The sequence below is a fragment of the Pelophylax lessonae genome, assembly GCF_965119305.1.
Source record: "Pelophylax lessonae genome assembly, chromosome: 9".
NCBI classification, from domain to species: domain Eukaryota; kingdom Metazoa; phylum Chordata; class Amphibia; order Anura; family Ranidae; genus Pelophylax; species Pelophylax lessonae.
The window spans coordinates 202,920,932-202,938,444 of NC_138776.1; the positions used below are offsets into that span (position 1 = coordinate 202,920,932).

The following is a 17,513-nucleotide window of genomic DNA, read 5'->3' on the forward strand; positions in this document are numbered from 1 at the left end:
ACTGTTAAAAAAATGTTAGCTAGAGTTAGGCTTTATTTTGTTAGTCAAGTCTATTCAAATTTGCTAGTCCATCTAACACTATCCTCTCCCCAGGCTGACAATGCTTCTGTCCTAGGTAGACTCTGTTACTCCTCCATAGAGTGGAGCCACCCTAAGACCAAAAAATAGCTAAAAAGTAAATGTGGTGTGTAGGCACCACATTTAAGGATTGGTAAGCTACAATATAATACATTTTGGTTTGGATAAACTTTAGGTATTGCTTGCCTTCGGCAAAGGGTTTGGCTGGTTTAGGGTTGGTGATTTTAGGTGAAGGATTAGGATTAAGGTTAGAGTTTTTTTTAATGTTCAGTGATGGGTTAGATAGGATTCAGGTCAAAGGTTTAAGAAAGATCAAGACAAAAAGAAAAACATGAAGTGTGGGACTTTAAGAGCCGGTTCACACTAGCGCGACTTGTCAGGCGACTTGTCAGCCTGACAAGTTGCGGTCCCTCGCGGTCCATTGACCACTACAGGACCCGTTCTAATAAGAGCGACACATGTTGCTCCAACTTAGAAGAAGGGTCCTGTACTACTTCGGGGCGACCTCGGAGCAACTTGCATAGACTTCCATTATGTGAAGTCCCTGCAAGTCGCTCCGAAGTCGTGGTGCATGGTAATGCACAAGTCGCCCCCGAAGTAGTAAGGAGTCGGGTCGCCTTAGTGTGAACCGACTCTTAAAGGGTGCCGAGACAACAAATATTTAGGTATTATATTTAAACTATATAAACATTTTATTCATCAAAAAGATTTTTTATAAAATCATTACAATACAAACATATATTTGGTAGAAAGACACATCTTTCAATGCTTCTTTTTTTATGGTGCTATTTCCGACCGGTTTTGCCAGAACTGTCTTTTTCAGGGAAATGCATACGAAATTGTTTAACTACTGAATTGCATGGAGTATGTTGTGTTTTGGAGGAAAGTCTGTCCCAAGTGGATCCCGCAAACCCGATTTGCGTAGCTTACCTATCGTGTCCCCCGGAGAGGGGACACAAAGGTATCAATGAAGGTAAGTTTAACCAAGTGTTTGAGGGCTAAAACTTTTATATTTTTTATATATAATACCTGAATATTTTTTGTCTCGGCACCCTTTAAAAGTCCCAAACTTCATGTTTTTCTTTTTGTCTTGAACCAATTGGGATGATGGTGTATATAACTTTTGTACATTTTGGCTCCATCCACAACATTCTCTTTAAGAAAGATCAATGGTAAGGTTAAATGTTTGGGTTAAGTGTTTAGGGTTTACTTTAAAGGTCTGTATTTTTTTAACACTTTTTTTAGATTTTTTTTTTTTTTTCACATGGAAGCCAAGATCTGAGCATCAAACATTCATCTATCTACCACAGCCTGCTTATAGAAAATCCTACAATTTTTCAGCAGCTGTTTGGTGGAGTACGTGAGAGGCAGCACTAGATCCTGTTCGTGGTGAGTAGGCCTGTGGCAGCTTAACTCATTGAGGATTCACTCATGGAGTTCCTTCAAGCTTGTAAGGATTGTAGAGGAAGGCAAGGAGCACCATGCATGAACAGAAAGTGTTGAAAACTCCAGCTAGTTGAAAAACACTGATCACTTTATCAGTGTATGACATAAAATATAGCCAATTAATTACGGTAATTTGGGGTTCCCCCTCTTCAGGGTTGGTAGTGTAGTTAGATTTGTTGGCTGTAGGCACTGCAGTCTGTGTCCTGTTGTAATAAGTGTTCCAGAGGATCATCTGTGTTTGCGCTCATTACCCACCTCCACAACCGTACCTTGATGTTTAAAAAGAAAAATCCACAGGAGATTACTATCTTGCATGTTGTGAACGGGCTCCCAGTGCATTGTGGTTATTATCCAATAGGTTTGAAAGACTGCTGTTTTTACATTGAAATATTAGTTGGCCAATCTAAAAGAAGCACTTTGCTTTATACCTACATCGTGATCCTATGGACAATGTCATCCAAGATGATTATAGTGGAAGATGCTTCTTGGTAAAACATTTTCTTAGAATTGGCCCTACTGTGTCTATATGTGTGTGTTACTATTAAGGCAGAGATGTCATTATGTATGTGTGTGTTAAAGAGTAACTCCACTCTTGTTGAGAAAAAACAATTCACTCTGGATGATCTAGGTACATTGCAAGGATTTTAACACATTTTGTTGCAGATTCCTGCCTGTTTGTGCTGTGAAGAATAAGCTGTGTGATGTTGTCAATGTGCAGAATGAATCTGAATGAGAGAGATATTTTCATCATTAATCAGCTGAGGCACTTACAGTGTTCTAAAAGGCACTGTTGCATCCCTTAATTAACCCTTTGGGAGTATCCCACTAAAATAAAATTCATATTGCAGAGGATGCCTAAAATCTGACTTGTATCTTAGTGCAGACTTCTGGGAAAATCAATGAGGCAATCACACAAGCAGGAAATGACATTTCAGGGAAAGTTTTGTACACCTGTATACACACGTTGGGTACAGAAGGCCTCTAGATGCCATATTGCATTGTATTTTGTAGAAAAGTACAGAGCTGCAGATTGAAAAGGGAAGGTCATTTTTATTAATATTCAATTACAATATGGCTTGTGTAGCAATTTCAAATGATATGTTATTATTTTTATTGTATTGTTTACCACAAAAATTGTACTTTTTAAATGTATTGATATATATTTAAGAATAACTATTTACCAGCGTGGCATAGATTTGATTGAGACAAGCCAACCAAATGCCCTTGACTACTGTGATAGCCAGTGTCAGTTGTCATTGCAAATGAATAAAAGAACACAATTTTTCAGGAGCCTCACTCTGTTTAAAGTTTTCTGCATCTGTTCTGTGAGTACAGATTTAATTTTGCTTTCTTATTGTAGAGGTTTATTTTACAATACAGGCACACCTGCCCTTAATCTATCCAACTGCTAAAAATGTACTCCAATTTGGAAGACTCTCAAATTTGAGAGTTAGGATCGCAGGAAACTGGGATGCCTGGACGTGGCCATTGCAGCTTACACGTGTTTGCAAATGTTTGTGACTAAACCCCTTGTCTTTAATGTGAACTGTTAGGGTCAATTTGGTTTGTTGCAGGCTAGCTGGTAAGTGAGCTGGGAATTTTAGTTGATTAATAGTTTACAATGCATTCCAGTCATTTATTCCATTGAGAAATTAGCATTTTGGTTTGATGTGCGTTGCCCTTCCATGTGCTCCTACTGCAAAGGATAGTTATATTTTGAGGTGGCTGCCATTTGTTTGCACAGTTTGTGGATTGGGAGAGGGTGCACACGAGATAACTTTGGCTGCCATTTGTGCTCTTGCTGGGTGTCTGTGTCCCATGCGTTCCAAAACCTTTAAGGAGGGGTCAGCTCCCTCCAGGCATACCTGCTCTTAATCTATCCAACTGCTATATATGTTCTCCGATTTGGGAGACTCTCAAAATGATAGCATTAGGACCACAGTAAACCGGGGTGCCTTGACATGGCCACTGCGGCTTACACATACGTTTGCAAATGTTTGCAACTTAACCCCTTGTTAGACAGGGTCAATTTGGTTTTGTTGAAAACTAGCTGGTATGTGAGCTGGGAATTTTAGTTGATTATTAGATTACAATGCACTCCAGGCATTTATTCCTTTGAGAAATTAGCATTTTGTATAAAACATGAGACCAGGTATCGACTTTGCCATTAGACTATACCCTACATAATGCAATTCCTAAGAATTCTTTAATGTTAAGGGTGCCCACCCATTATGGTTGCAATTACTTCCTGCTTTCATTTCCTGGTGCCAGCTCTGTAAGTTCCTTTGCTAATCTCAATAAATGGAGATTATTTTAGGTTTGCTGTTATCCAAATAGAGAAAAAAAATAAATAATTTTTCAGCACGCTGAAAGGGAATTGTGAAGTAGATAAAGTGTAAGGTTTGGCTTGAAGTTATTCAATTCCAGAGCTACACACTTGTATTCATTTCTATTTTCAGCCAATTCAATCAACTGTATATACAACAATATGGAATTCCTGAATGAGAATGGTCCTATTAGTTCCTATAGCGTTGGTTAAAAGGCCAACTCCCTTGGCACTTCCCATGGGAAATCTTCTCTGCCAAAATGACCATAACATGCAGTATTTTGATATATAGGCTTCTTCAGGTCTAGATCCCTGAAAAAAAACAAAAACAAAAAATAAATATAAGGACTTAATAATATAGTGTGCATGCAATGTAAGCATACAGTTTTTTTTTTTTTTTTTTTATAAAAGGAGACATTGGGAGACATGTGTAAGGTAAAAGTCACAGGATGCTTGGAAAGAGTTAGATTCACTATATTGATTATTCTGCAGCATCCCATTGTGTACCTAGATCCATTCATATCAAGTTCTTCCCAGAAGAGAATTGCTGTGTCATAGCAAGTGTTAAAACATTTTTTTTTACCTAAGTGCAGGGAATGCATTAAGGTAAAAAACATTTTAACTTTAGAACCACTTTAAGTTCCATATAAGCCAATTCCATACTGGTTTCTATTGACATGGTAGAGACATTTTAAAGTCACATTACTTCAAATAGTTTTAAATCACATAAAATGTTATTGTGGGTTATAATTATTCATTATCAAATATTTCACTGCCTTGTGTCTTTTATGAATATGGCTAAATGACGTGAAAAGGTACCGTATCTGGTAAGCTCAAAAGTTGTTTATACTTCTCCGATGACTTCTCCTGCATTTAAAAAAAAGCTAAATACAGGGGGACCAATGTAAATGAGACGTAAAAGTTTTTGGAAGTTGACTGCACTCTTAGCTGATATTACTAACTGTGGAAGGAATTTCCACATTTTCATTGCTCTGAAAGTACCCCTTACAAAATTTACGATTAAAGCGCTACTTGTTTGACTTCATGCTGTGGCCACGTGTCTTCTTCAGAGTCCCTAGAATAAACAGTTGATTCCTAATACTGTAGTCACCATTTAAAAATATATATATTCCAATCATATCCACTCCTAAGTTCTTCTTCTTAAAGGGGAATACGTTTATTTTCTATAACCTTTCCTAAAAAATTAGGTCCTATACCTCTCTTATGGCGCTTTTCCACTGCATGGAACTGAACGGTTCGGCTCGCTTTTGCGCTTTTCCACTGCATGGTACGGCATGGTACGGTGTTGGAACGGTGTTGGAACGGTTCGGTACGGTACGGCGGCGCTTTTCCACTACATGGAACCGAATGGTACGGCTTGCTTAAACAGTACCACCTCGGTTGTGGTTCCAAGAGGGCCGTACCGGTACCATATCCCACAATCCTTGACTGTTTGTCACTACTAGCCACTGATTGGTCAGAGAATTGTTGTTATCCCACCCACTTACTATTAGTGGAAAAGCAAACCGTACCGAACCGTTCCAACACCGTACCATGCGGTACCATGCAGTGGAAAACCAAACCTAGCCAAGCAGGGCCGAGTGGAGCCGAGTCGGTACTTGCAGTGGAAAAGTGCCAATACTAATTTTGTTGCACGTTTCCAAACTCTCTATAATTCAATGACATCTTACCTTAGGATTGATGACCAAAACTGAACTGCATATTCAAAATGAGACCGAACCAGTGTTTAATAAAGTAGTACAGTTATAGATGTATCTCTTGAGAAAATATCCTTTTTAATGCAGGATGGTAGTCTGCTGCCTTTGCTAGCTGCAGTTTAGGATTGCATGCTACTTCTAAAGCTGTGATCTACAGTACAAGGACCCCCAAATCTTTTTCCATCCCTGATTTCTTCAAAGGAGCATCTCATAATGAGTAGCCTTCATGTATACTGTAAATGCATAACTTTATATTTTTCAGTAATAAACCTCATCTGCTATGTAGCTGCCCACCCATCAATGTCTTCTTGTAGAGATTCAATATCCTGTTATCAAAGTAGTGCTTTAAGTACTGTAGTTTGGTATCATCATCAAACACTGAGATTGAGTTACTTATTCCAAACTCGAAATCATTTATAAATAAGATAAACAGAACTGGTCCCAGGACCAAACTCTGGAGCACTCTCCTCACAACCCTAGACCATCTGGAAAATAGGCAATTTATCATTACCCTCTGGATGTGTTCCTGTAACCAGTTTTTTATTCCTCATTGTCAATAGACCTTAAAGTGTTACTAAACCCAGGACCCTGCACTCACTATAGTGCACAGGACATGGAAATGCAATGATTTTAGTAAATATAAACCGCTAAATGCCTTTTCCCATTAGCAGCAGTTAGAGCAGCTTTGTGACTTTTAGCAGTGTCTGGTTACATCTTGTAGGAGTTTTCATTCTCCCCTGATTGTTCTATAAGGCTGGACACCTGACCCTCTGTCTGGACAGTGCTGATTGGCCCTGTGCTGATCACATGCACTCTCCCAAGAAAAAAAAAAAAACTCTCAATACACACCAAACTGAGCATGTGCAGCTTGCCCCCAAAGCTCTGTTCTATCAGAAGATAGTTTGGGGACTGTGGAAGAAGGGTACGAACAGAGAAGACAGGACCAATGTTTTTACACAATGCAGAGGATAAACCCCTTATGTTCCACAGTGAGTATAACAAGCATGCTTTACTGCATATGCAGATTGATTTTAGTGTTGTGGGTTTAATAACACTTTAACTTGTAACTTTTGTTTGTGGGCCTCACTCCACCTAAATTGCTGCTCACTTTCTTATAGAATGTTAATAGTTTGGTCTGACAAGAGCAGTCCTTCATAAATCCATACTGACTGATACTTATTCAACCATTTTAACAGGCAAATTCTTGAATATAGTCCCTCACCATTCATTCCAATATCTTGCATACTATTGATGTAAAGCTGACTGGTCTAATTAATTACCTGGTATGGTTCTTGACCCTTTTTTGAATTTCGGTACCACATTTGCTTTTCGCAAATCAGTTTTTACCATTCCAGTCAGTAAGGTGTCTCTTTAAAATTTGGAACAATGGCCTGGCTATACTTTGGCTAAGCTCTTTGAGGACTGATAAGCCATCTGGTCCAGAAGAGTTGTTCACATTAAGTTTCTCCTGGATTTTGGTCAGTCAAAGAGGTATTTTATCTAGTCATGGTTTATTCATTGTTACCTGACAATGACTCCAGGTCTCAGATCAAAGTTCTTATTGACAATGTCCAGTAGCTCCTTCTCATTTTTTTCAGAGGTCCCATAGGTGAAAAGAGAAACGGATAATGGATGGGCCACGCCAATTGCATAAGACACCTTATAAATCAATACAAATAGTCATAAGATTAATTCTGTCATCGTATATAAGACCACCTTTTATTCATAATATCACTCACTATGGTATACAGTGGGGATTGAATGTTTGGGCACCCCAAGTAAAAATGTGTATTAATGTGCATAAAGAAGCCAAGGAAAGATGGAAAAATCTCCAAAAGGCATCAAATTACAGATTAGACATTCTTATAATATATCAACAAAAGTTAGATTTTATTTCCATCATTGACACTTTCAAAATGACAGAAAACAAAAAATGACATCTGCAAAAGTTTGGGCACCCTGCAGAATTTATAGTATGCACTGCCCCCTTTGCAAGGCTGAGACCTGTCAGTGTCATGGATTGTTCTCAATCATCGTCTGGGAAGACCAGGTGATGTCAATCTCAAAGGTTTTAAATGCCCAGACTCATCTGACCTTGCCCCAACAATCAGCACCATGGGATCTTCTAAGCAGTTGTCTAGAAAACTGAAACTGAAAATAGTTGAGGCTCACAAAGCTGGAGAAGGCTATAAGAAGATAGCAAAGCATTTTCAGATGTCAATATCCTCTGTTCGGAATGTAATTAAGAAATGGCAGTCATCAGGAACAGTGGAAGTTAAAGCAAGATCTGGAAGACCAAGAAAAATATCAGACAGAACAGCTCGCAGGATTGTGAGAAAAACAATTCAAAACCCACGTTTGACTGCACGATCCCTCCAGAAAGAACTGGCAGACACTGGAGCTGTGGTACACGATTCCAATATAAAGAGATACTTGTACAAATATGGTCTTCATGGAAGAGTAATCAGAAGAAAACTTCTTCTACGTCCTCACCACAAAAATCAGCGTTTGAACTTTGCAAATGAACATATAGACAAGTCTGATGCATTTTGGAAACAAGTTCTGTGGACCGATGAGGTTAAAATTGAACTTTTTGGCCGGAATGAGCAAAGGTACGTTTGGAGAAGAAGGGGCACAGAATTTCATGAAAAGAACCTCTGTCCAACTGTTAAGCATGGGGGTGGATCAATCATGCTTTGGGGTTGTATTGCAGCCAGTGGCACAGGGAACATCTCACGAGTAGAAGGAAAAATGGATTCAATAAAATTTCAGCAAATTTTGGATGGTAACTTGATGCCATCTGTGAAAAATCTGAAGTTAAAGAGAGGATGGCTTATACAAATGGATAATGATCCTAAACACACCTCAAAATCTATGGGGGGACTACATCAAGAGGCGTAAACTGAAGGTTTTGCCATGGCCTTCACAATCTCCTGACCTCAACATATTTGAAAATCTATGGATAGACCTTAAAAGAGCAGTGCGTGACAGACAGCCCAGAAATCTCAAAGAGCTGGAAGACTTTTGTAAGGAAGAATGGGCAAAGATACCTCAAACAAGAATTGAAAGACTCTTAGCTGGCTACAAAAAGTGTTTACAAGCTGTGATACTTGCCAAAGGGGGCAGTACAAGATATTAACTCTGCAGGGTGCCCAAACTTTTGTAGACGCCATTTTTTTGTTTTATTTTATTTTGAAAGTGTAAATGATGGAAATAAACTTTTGTTGACATATTATAAGAATGTCTAATCTGTAATTTGATGCCTTTTGGAGATTTTTCCATCTTTCCTTGGCTTCTTTATGCACATTAATACAAATTTTTACCTGGGGTTCCCAAACTTTCCATCCCCACTGTATATATATATATATATATATATATATAATATTGTGACAGGAAGTCAGGTAAATCTGTGGGTGTTGTCACAGACAGGAGATACATTTCTGCCTTGTTTAGACAATTCACCAATTACTTTCAGGTGTCGGCTGTGGAGGTAGCCAGAAAGGTTTAAGGACGTTGGAAAGCTTCAGCTATTCAGAATGAGGCAATTAAGGCCTCTATAAGTTATCCAGAGGATGACTACTGTTTGCTGCATCCTGAGGCTTTGTGCGTTAAGGAGAGCAGTGAGCTGAGAGACTTCTGATGGTGAGGTGGTGTGGACTTTTTCTGTGTGAAAAGAAAAACAAATAGACTATTGGTTTTCTGCTGTATGACCAGCAGTGTCTGCCGAGCAGTAGGTTGTGACAGACTCCAAAGGTAGGTTCCTGTGTTGTGAAGGTAGACGCCCCAAGTGGCCAGGGTTTATTTTATGTTTTGTTTGATTCATGCTGTTTGGATGCTTGCACTTGTTCCAGCAAGTTGGAAGAATAAACCATAGACCGTTGTTTTCAACCACTCCTCGGCTGTCTCTGTGTTGTGAACCCACCCAGGGGGTCACCCACACCCGCTACCGAGCCAACCCCTTACAATATATATTGAGGAGGATCAGAAAGCCATATCAGCATATATTTAATTATTCCAACTATGATACACTTTTGAATAGTTAACTATGGTTGCTTTTTTTTAATGGCACTTTTTACTTCATCACTTCCTTGACCTGACCTTCTAAATAAGCCCAGGGGACAATATTAAGAACACATTAATGAAGCAACCTATGTCTAAAATTCAGTTTTCTGTAACACTATCAGGAAACTTAATATGTATTGAATATATTGTGATATAAGATGTTTACATAATAATTACATAATAATTACCCTTTCTGCATAGTCAACTTAAGCTGTGAAAGAGGACAGAAGGGCTGCCAGGATTTGGCATACAGCCTCCCATGTATCATGTTGCTGACAGTAACAGACTCATGCATGTAATAAAAGGTTACCCACTGCTTCTCTACCTGTTAGTGATGTCCTTCTTAGTTCTAATTGGTTCTGCCCCTTCACATATGCATTTTTATTGCAGGTATGAATTCATAGGTATGTACAGCTCACCTGTTCTGGCTGTACCCCGAGAACAAAACTTCCTAGACTTCTAGTCGCCTGTTTTGGTGTCCTGACACCGGGTAAACAAGCTATTTTTTTAAGCTCCTCTTACCCAAACCTACATATACCCCAAAGGTATGAAACTTTGGCTCGCCAGTTAAAGTGAAAGAGTTGGGTTTGCATTAGACAGTAGGCCAAGAGCAGGAAGTATAAATATGATCATTAAAAGAGACAAATGTACCTGAACAAGGACACGATGACAGAGTTTAGCATGTACCAAGGATTTAGCCACCCAACGAGCAGCATAGGCAGCAGAACGATCCACTTTAGTATAGTCTTTCCCTGAAAAAGCTCCACCGCCATGTGCACCCCATCCTCCATATGTGTCCACTATAATCTTCCGACCAGTGACTCCAGCATCGCCCTGCAATACCATACATTGTACAACTGAGAACAATACCAGTTATAGCTAGATTATTTACATTAATGAGTATTGACATTTCATGTTTTTCTTTTTTTTTTTTATTGCATTGCTAAAAAAGATAGTAAATATGTATAAATTTAGGCATACCAATGAAAATTAAGTGCTTCAACTTGTAGATTAGTAGGAAAGTTGTATTTTGGGCATAAAAATGCAATATAACTGGGTGACGTCCATGTGTCATACCAAAGTGCTGCATCTCAAAATTTCAGAATGCAAATTAAATATATTTCAGCTTGCTTGTTCATAGATGTGGTGGCTGCAAAATAACCCTTTTTCAGGCTTTTTTTCTTATTTTTTTTTTTTAACAGGTGATCCTGCCAACAGCACTCTTCCTATCCTAGGATGACAACACCTACTCACTGTTCTTTATTAATGGAGAAGTAATTTTGTCAGTTCCCTTGAAAAAGGAAGTGTGATAGGATTACAGACCCTCTCCTACTTTTTCTTTTTAATAACATTGAGATGGGTGGAGTGTTCTGTAGTTCACATAGAAAGCTGGAAACAATGCTAACTGATTAAAGTACAGCAGAGACAGAGGGTAGATTTACAAAAGACAAATTGTATGTTTTCATTGCAAGGAAATTTTATGCAGTTATATGCAAGGAAAATAAGAAAACAGTGTTTTTTTTTCTTGTGCATGAAGGGATGATAGAAGTCAGCAGAGCTCCACCTCCTTCACTAAGCTATGGGGATAATTCCCTTGCCAAGTGCACCTTTCCATGCATAGTAAACAGCCTATTTACCCGAAATAAATCAACCCCAGAGTGTACATAAAGTTATCAGCTCATAACATTTCTGGCAGTATCAACAGTTTTTTTTTTTTTACTTCACTTATCAAACAAATATTACAAAAAGCTTTTATTGGTATGTTGCACAGACCAAAAGGAAGTAAATGAGAGAGGTTCATTCCTAGGATTTATGTACACTGAAATGCTGCAAAGGGAAGACGAGGAATTTAGTCACTTGACCTTATGATCTGGAACATAGGAAGATCGCTCTAAAGGATGTATTACAACAAGTTAAATCACCTGAGGGCCACCAATGACAAAACGTCCACTGGGCTGTAGATGGTATATAGTCTTTTCATCAAGGTACTTGGCAGGGACCACCACCTTTATAACTTTCTCCTTTAAGGCCTCCCTCATTTCATTCAGAGAGATGGTTTCATCATGCTGTACCGATACAACAATGGTGTGTACACGGACAGGTATAACAGCTCCATTCTTCTGGATATACTTTACTGTCACCTAGAACACAAACACAATTTTAGAAAATACTATATATATATATATATATATATATATATATATATATATATATATATATATATATACATATATATAGAGAGAGAGAGAGAGAGAGAGAGAGTAAATACACACATATACATATATACATACATTATATATATATATATATATATATATATATATATATATATATATACAGTGAATATGTTGTATCTCTCTTACAATATTATTTAACATTCTTGTTGCCCATTTTTGAAAAACACATTTTTCCACTCTTTATAGAGCCATATTAATTTCACCAATGTTCAGTAATGTAAGTAATAGAACAAATATGATGACACAACTAAACTATACATTACCACTCTGGACCTTTTCCTAGAGAGAGTTAGCCCAGCCTGGGGGCATGCTGCCCTCCCAGGCACTGCTGCTATGTCTGCTGTCATGAGGCCTCAGGTGGGTGACCTGAAGGCCTGGACGCTGAGACCATGAAGTTAAAAAGAGCTGACTGAGGGGGTCTGTCACCAATTGCAGTAATGTAAGTAATAGAACAAATATGATGACACAACTAAACTATACATTACCACTTTGTATCTTTTCCTAGAGAGAGTTAGCCCAGCCTGGGGGCATGCTGCCCTCCCAGGCACTGCTGCTATGTCTGCTGTCATGAGGCCTCAGGTGGGTGACCTGAGGGCCTGGATGCTGAGACCATGAAGCTAAAAAGAGCTGACTGAGAGGGTCTGTCTGCAGAAGATCTTGCCTGCTATCAGCGGAGTAAGCTGTCTTTTGGAAGTTGCAAAGAGGTAACCAGCTGTTCCTTGGGCCTTGTGTGAGTACAAACACTTAAGAGATCTTGGGGACCTTTGTGCTTTTAGCCACCCTTCTGGTGCTAGAGAGTCAGCTGTGGGTCTATTTAAAGGGGACACTGGCTGAGCCTTGTAATTATATTTCTCTACTGGCTCAAAGAGAGGAATTCACAGTCAGCTACTACTACCTTAAAGCTGCTGAGGTCTACTGTTTGTTTAAAGCACAGACTTTAATATACTGTAGCTTGTCCTGAAGGATACCTAAGTCCTCAAATGTACATAGTTCTTGTTTTTGGAGAATCCCAACTAATTTCCTCATGCATATTCACATTGTACAAAAATAAAAAAAGCAACAAAAACAACATCCCTAGACAAGCCTTTGAAGAAATGTGAGTCTGTGTGCCTGGCGGCGGGGCAAATCCCGTGGGGAAAACCTCAACAGGAATCCTGCAGTTCCTACGGGAGTAGTGCTACACTAAATTCACAACAAGCACCTTAGATGTTAAAGCTGAAGTTTAGTTAAAAAAAATGTTTTCTCTTTAGCTGTAGTTACTTACCTGTAAGTAAGTATGCCCCGCATTTTTCAGGCTGTTGGAACTTTTGAGAAAATTTAATTCACTGAATTCACTACCTGTACTGCGACCTGTGAATGGGGGAGAGAATTTGTGACTGATGAGACTCCGCCCCATTCACAGATCGTGTTACAGGTGAAAGAACTTTTCTCAATGGAGGGAAGGACAAGAGGAAGGTGTGTCCCCAATAGAACAGCATTAGTAAAGCTGAGCCCTGGAGTCTCAAAGTTGTAAACTCCCCACAGTGCCGGATGTTAAGCAGCAGGGAGAGAACAGGGCAGCCCTGCAGTAAAGATTTCTACAGAAGCCAGCAGCCTGCAAAATGTGCAGCATACTTCATTACAGGAACCTAATATAACTAAAGCTGTAGAGAAAAAGGTTTTTAGCTATAACGTCAGCTTTAAAACATATTGGAACAGACAATACCAACAATATAGTACTTACTGATATAGCTCTCAATAGGGGCTTGGTCTGATATGATCTAGATCATGATTGTGTTATATTAATCTAACAGTTAAAATAATAAATTACAATCAAAACCAAAGAAAAGTCCAAGCTCAACTTCTCAGCCAGCCTGCAATCAACCAAATTTACCTTTGCAGTAAAAACAGGGGTTTAGTTTGCATGTATTTGCAAATATATGCGACAAGGCACCCAATTATTATCTGCAGTCCTAACTCTATACATTTTTGAGAGTCCCTGTAGTAGAATCAAGTGTATTATAGTAGAACAGTTATATAGTGCCTTGAGGCCGGGTTCACACTGATGCAGCCACGGGTTCGTGCCTGGGGTTCAGTGCGTCTCTGTTCACCGTGCCAGGTGCAAATCAGGTCCAATTGTTTGCCTGTATTCGCTCCTGAAACTGAGCCAAAAATGCACAGGACACTTTTCCAGTGCGCTTTGCGGTGTAACGCTTCTGCGTTTCTTATATGGTGTGGATTTTCAGCTGCAGAAATAGTTCCACGTCAGTAGTCATGTAAGAGATATGCTGAGATACCATTCCCAACCTCAATGACTCATCATGTGTGGAAGGTCTTATTTCAGCCAGTAAATACACACAATTAGCAAGCTGGTTCCTAGAGTGACTTTATGTATGTGGTAACACAATGATGAAGGTTGAGGGATAGGTTGAGTGGAGGTGGTAGGTGATAGACACTTGAAGGTGAGACAGTAGCAGATGGATGCAGGAAGGTTTAGCAATGTTGTATGATAGCAGATGATAGAATAGCAGGTGGACATACAAAAGAGATCAACCCAGTGCAGAAAAGTAGCAGTAGTCTCAAGAGCTAGCAATCTAGTTATGCAGATGTGATAAACAGTCTTTACTATGCAGAGCTAGATAGTGTAAGCTTAGTATAAGTTTATAGAGAATTCCCCTGCGGGGTACTTAGCACTATTAGCGATACAGCCGAAGGGTGGTTTAGGAGAGGCGGATGATCCAGTAGCGGGATACAGGGATCAGCGCAGCGAGGTTCCGTCAGCGAAGTAAGCTTGCAAGCATGGAAGCTTCAAGCAAGGTTAGCATCCAGGTAAGGGTGTTTGAACGAACACATGTGAGTGAGAACCGGCGCTTTAAATAGCCATCTAGTCCGGCGCTGGGTGATGACAGCTCCAGTCTTAAAGGTGTATGCGCACCTTTCCAAAAGTAAATGGTGGGGCGCATACACTTGTGGAAAGTGTAATTTAGGGTACCAAAGGTACCGGAACATTACAATACCCCCCTTAAGGCCTGCTCCTGAAGGCCTCTGGAGCTGGTTTGTCTGGGTATCTCGCATGAAAATTGCGGATTAATCTAGGGGCATGTATGTCAGAGGTGTTTAGCCAGGTGTCGTCTTGGGGCCCATAGTTCTTCCATCTAACCAAGTACTGAAGTCTTCTTCTGTAGATACGAGAATCCAGAATCTCTTTTATCTCGTATTCTTCTCCACCTTCAACTTGTACAGGAGGGGGAGGTGGAATATTAGGCCTTATTCCTTGGTCCTGAACATGGGGTTTTAGTAGCGACACATGGAAAATGGGATGGATTTTTAGGTCCATTGGCAATGTAAGCTGCACTGCAGCTTTTCCAATAAGTTTCTTGATTGGGAAAGGTCCCAAGAACAGAGGTCCAAGCTTTTTGCTAGGGATCTTCAGTCTCAAGTTTTTTGTTGAGAGCCAAACGAGGTCCCCGATAGTATACTGTGGAGAAGGTCTTCTACGAAGATCATAGTACTTCTTTTGTTGACTGTGAGCGTGTGCAATGGTAGTATTTAGTAAACCCAGAGAATCCTTTATTTGGGTAAGATAGTCTGAGGCTACTGGGTTATTTGAAGGAAGGATGCGTGGAGGGAGAATAGAGGGATGGAACCCATAGTTCAAGTAGAACGGACTCTGCTTGGTTGTACTGTGAGTTGCGTTGTTGTAGGCAAATTCTGCCAGGGGGAGAAGATCCAACCAATCATCCTGTTGGTAAGAAGTGTAACAACGTAAATACTGCTCGATGCATTGGTTGACTCTTTCAGTCTGTCCGTTGGTCTGCGGATGGTAAGGAGAAGTGAGCTTCCGCTCAATCCGTAGTATGTGACATAGTTCTTGCCAGAATTTAGAAATAAATTGGGATCCACGGTCAGACAGAAGAGTTTTTGGGATACCATGTAATCTGAAGACATGTTTCATCAGGAGTTCTGCCGTTTGTTTGGACGAAGGTAGTCTGCGAATAGCAATGAAATGTGCCATCTTTGTCAGATGGTCCACTGACACCAAGATGGTATTAAATCCTTTGGAAGGAGGCAATTCTACGATGAAGTCCAATGACAAAACCTCCCATGGAGTTTGGGGTATTGGTAGACTGCATAGTAGACCGGATGGTCTCGTAGTGTCAATTTTGGACCTGGCACAGACATTGCATGAAGAGACAAATTTTTGTATAGATGTTTTCATGTCAGGCCACCAGAATTGTCGAGAAATCAAATTGAAAGTCTTTGTCATACCCATATGTCCTGCCATAGGCACATCATGCGATAATTCCAAGATCTTGGTGCGTAGGGTAGGTGGTATGTAAAGTTTGTCGTTGTAGTAGAGGAAGCCTTCTGCATCAGTATTTAGTTGTGGTGGGGGTGAATCCAAACTTATACCATGCAGAACCTCTTCCTTTAAGGAACGGACAACTCCAATAATGCGTTTGTGAGGTATTATAGGAACGGAAGGGATTTCAAAGTAGTTTTCTTCAGTTAGTCGTGATAGTGCATCCGCCTTTTTGTTCTTATCTGCAGGTGTGTAGGTCACTAGGAAGTTAAACCTTAGAAAGAATAGTGACCATCGTACCTGTCGATGCGAGAGAGTTTTGCTAGTCTGAAGATATTGGAGGTTTTTATGGTCCGTGTATATAATTATTGGTAGTTGGGTGCCTTCGAGTAAATGTCGCCAATTCTCCAGAGCCAATTTTATAGCAAGCAGTTCCTTTTCACCCACGGGGTAATTTATCTCGGGACTGCTCAGGGATTTAGAAAAAAAAGCGACTGGATGAAGTGGTGAAGTGTGGGTTGGTCGTTGGGAGAGTATTGCTCCTACTGCCATGTTTGACGCATCTACCTCCAGAATGTATTGGAGGGATGGGTCTGGATGGCGTAATATGGGAGCGGAAGTAAACCTTGTCTTTAACAAGTGGAAAGCCTTATTTGCTTCTTCTGACCATTTAAATGGTATTTTTATGCTAGTGAGCTGTGTGAGGGGTCTCACAATAGCAGAAAAGTTTTTTATGAACTTCCTGTAGAAATTTGAAAATCCCAGGAATCGCTGTAGCGCCTTGCGTGTAGTTGGTGTAGGCCAATCCTGAATGCAGGATATTTTACTCATGTCCATCTCGATTCCTGTTTTGGATATGATGTAGCCTAGAAAGAGTACCTCATCTTTATGGAACAAGCATTTCTTCAGCTTCACATAAAGATTATGTGCAAGCAATCTCGATAATACAAGTCTTACATGTGTTATGTGTTCAGACAGGGTCCGTGAATATATAAGTATATCGTCCAGATATACCACAACACAGACATCTAGTAAGTCTTTAAAAATCTCGTTTATAAATCGTTGGAAAACTGCAGGGGCATTGCATAGGCCGAATGGCATCACAAGATATTCGAACAATCCGTATCTAGTTCTGAATGCAGTCTTCCACTCGTGTCCATCACGGATTCGAATGAGATTGTATGCTCCTTTCAGATCTAATTTTGAAAAATAGGTAGCTCCACGCACCTGCTCAATGAGCTCAGGGATAAGCGGTAGAGGATAGCGATCTTTTATTGTGATAGCATTCAATTTCCTGTAGTCGATGATAGGTCTGAGACTTGAATCTTTATTGCGAACAAAAAAGAGTCCTGCTGCTGTGGAAG

At 39.8% G+C, this 17,513-nt stretch overlaps 1 protein-coding gene across 1 annotated transcript in view; it reads right to left on the reverse strand.

The window, feature by feature from the left end:
- Window positions 1–3,954: 3,954 nt before the first annotated feature.
- Window positions 3,955–17,513, reverse strand: part of MAT1A (methionine adenosyltransferase 1A) — a 77,642-nt gene continuing 64,083 nt past the window's right edge. Inside the window, exons 6-9 of the mRNA XM_082269405.1 lie at window positions 11,553–11,771; window positions 10,282–10,464; window positions 7,094–7,227; window positions 3,955–4,162 (exon numbers count right to left, since the gene is read on the reverse strand). Coding sequence (XP_082125531.1) covers window positions 4,060–4,162; window positions 7,094–7,227; window positions 10,282–10,464; window positions 11,553–11,771 — 639 coding nt within the window. The 3' untranslated portion in view covers window positions 3,955–4,059. The remainder of the gene's footprint in view (window positions 4,163–7,093; window positions 7,228–10,281; window positions 10,465–11,552; window positions 11,772–17,513) is intronic.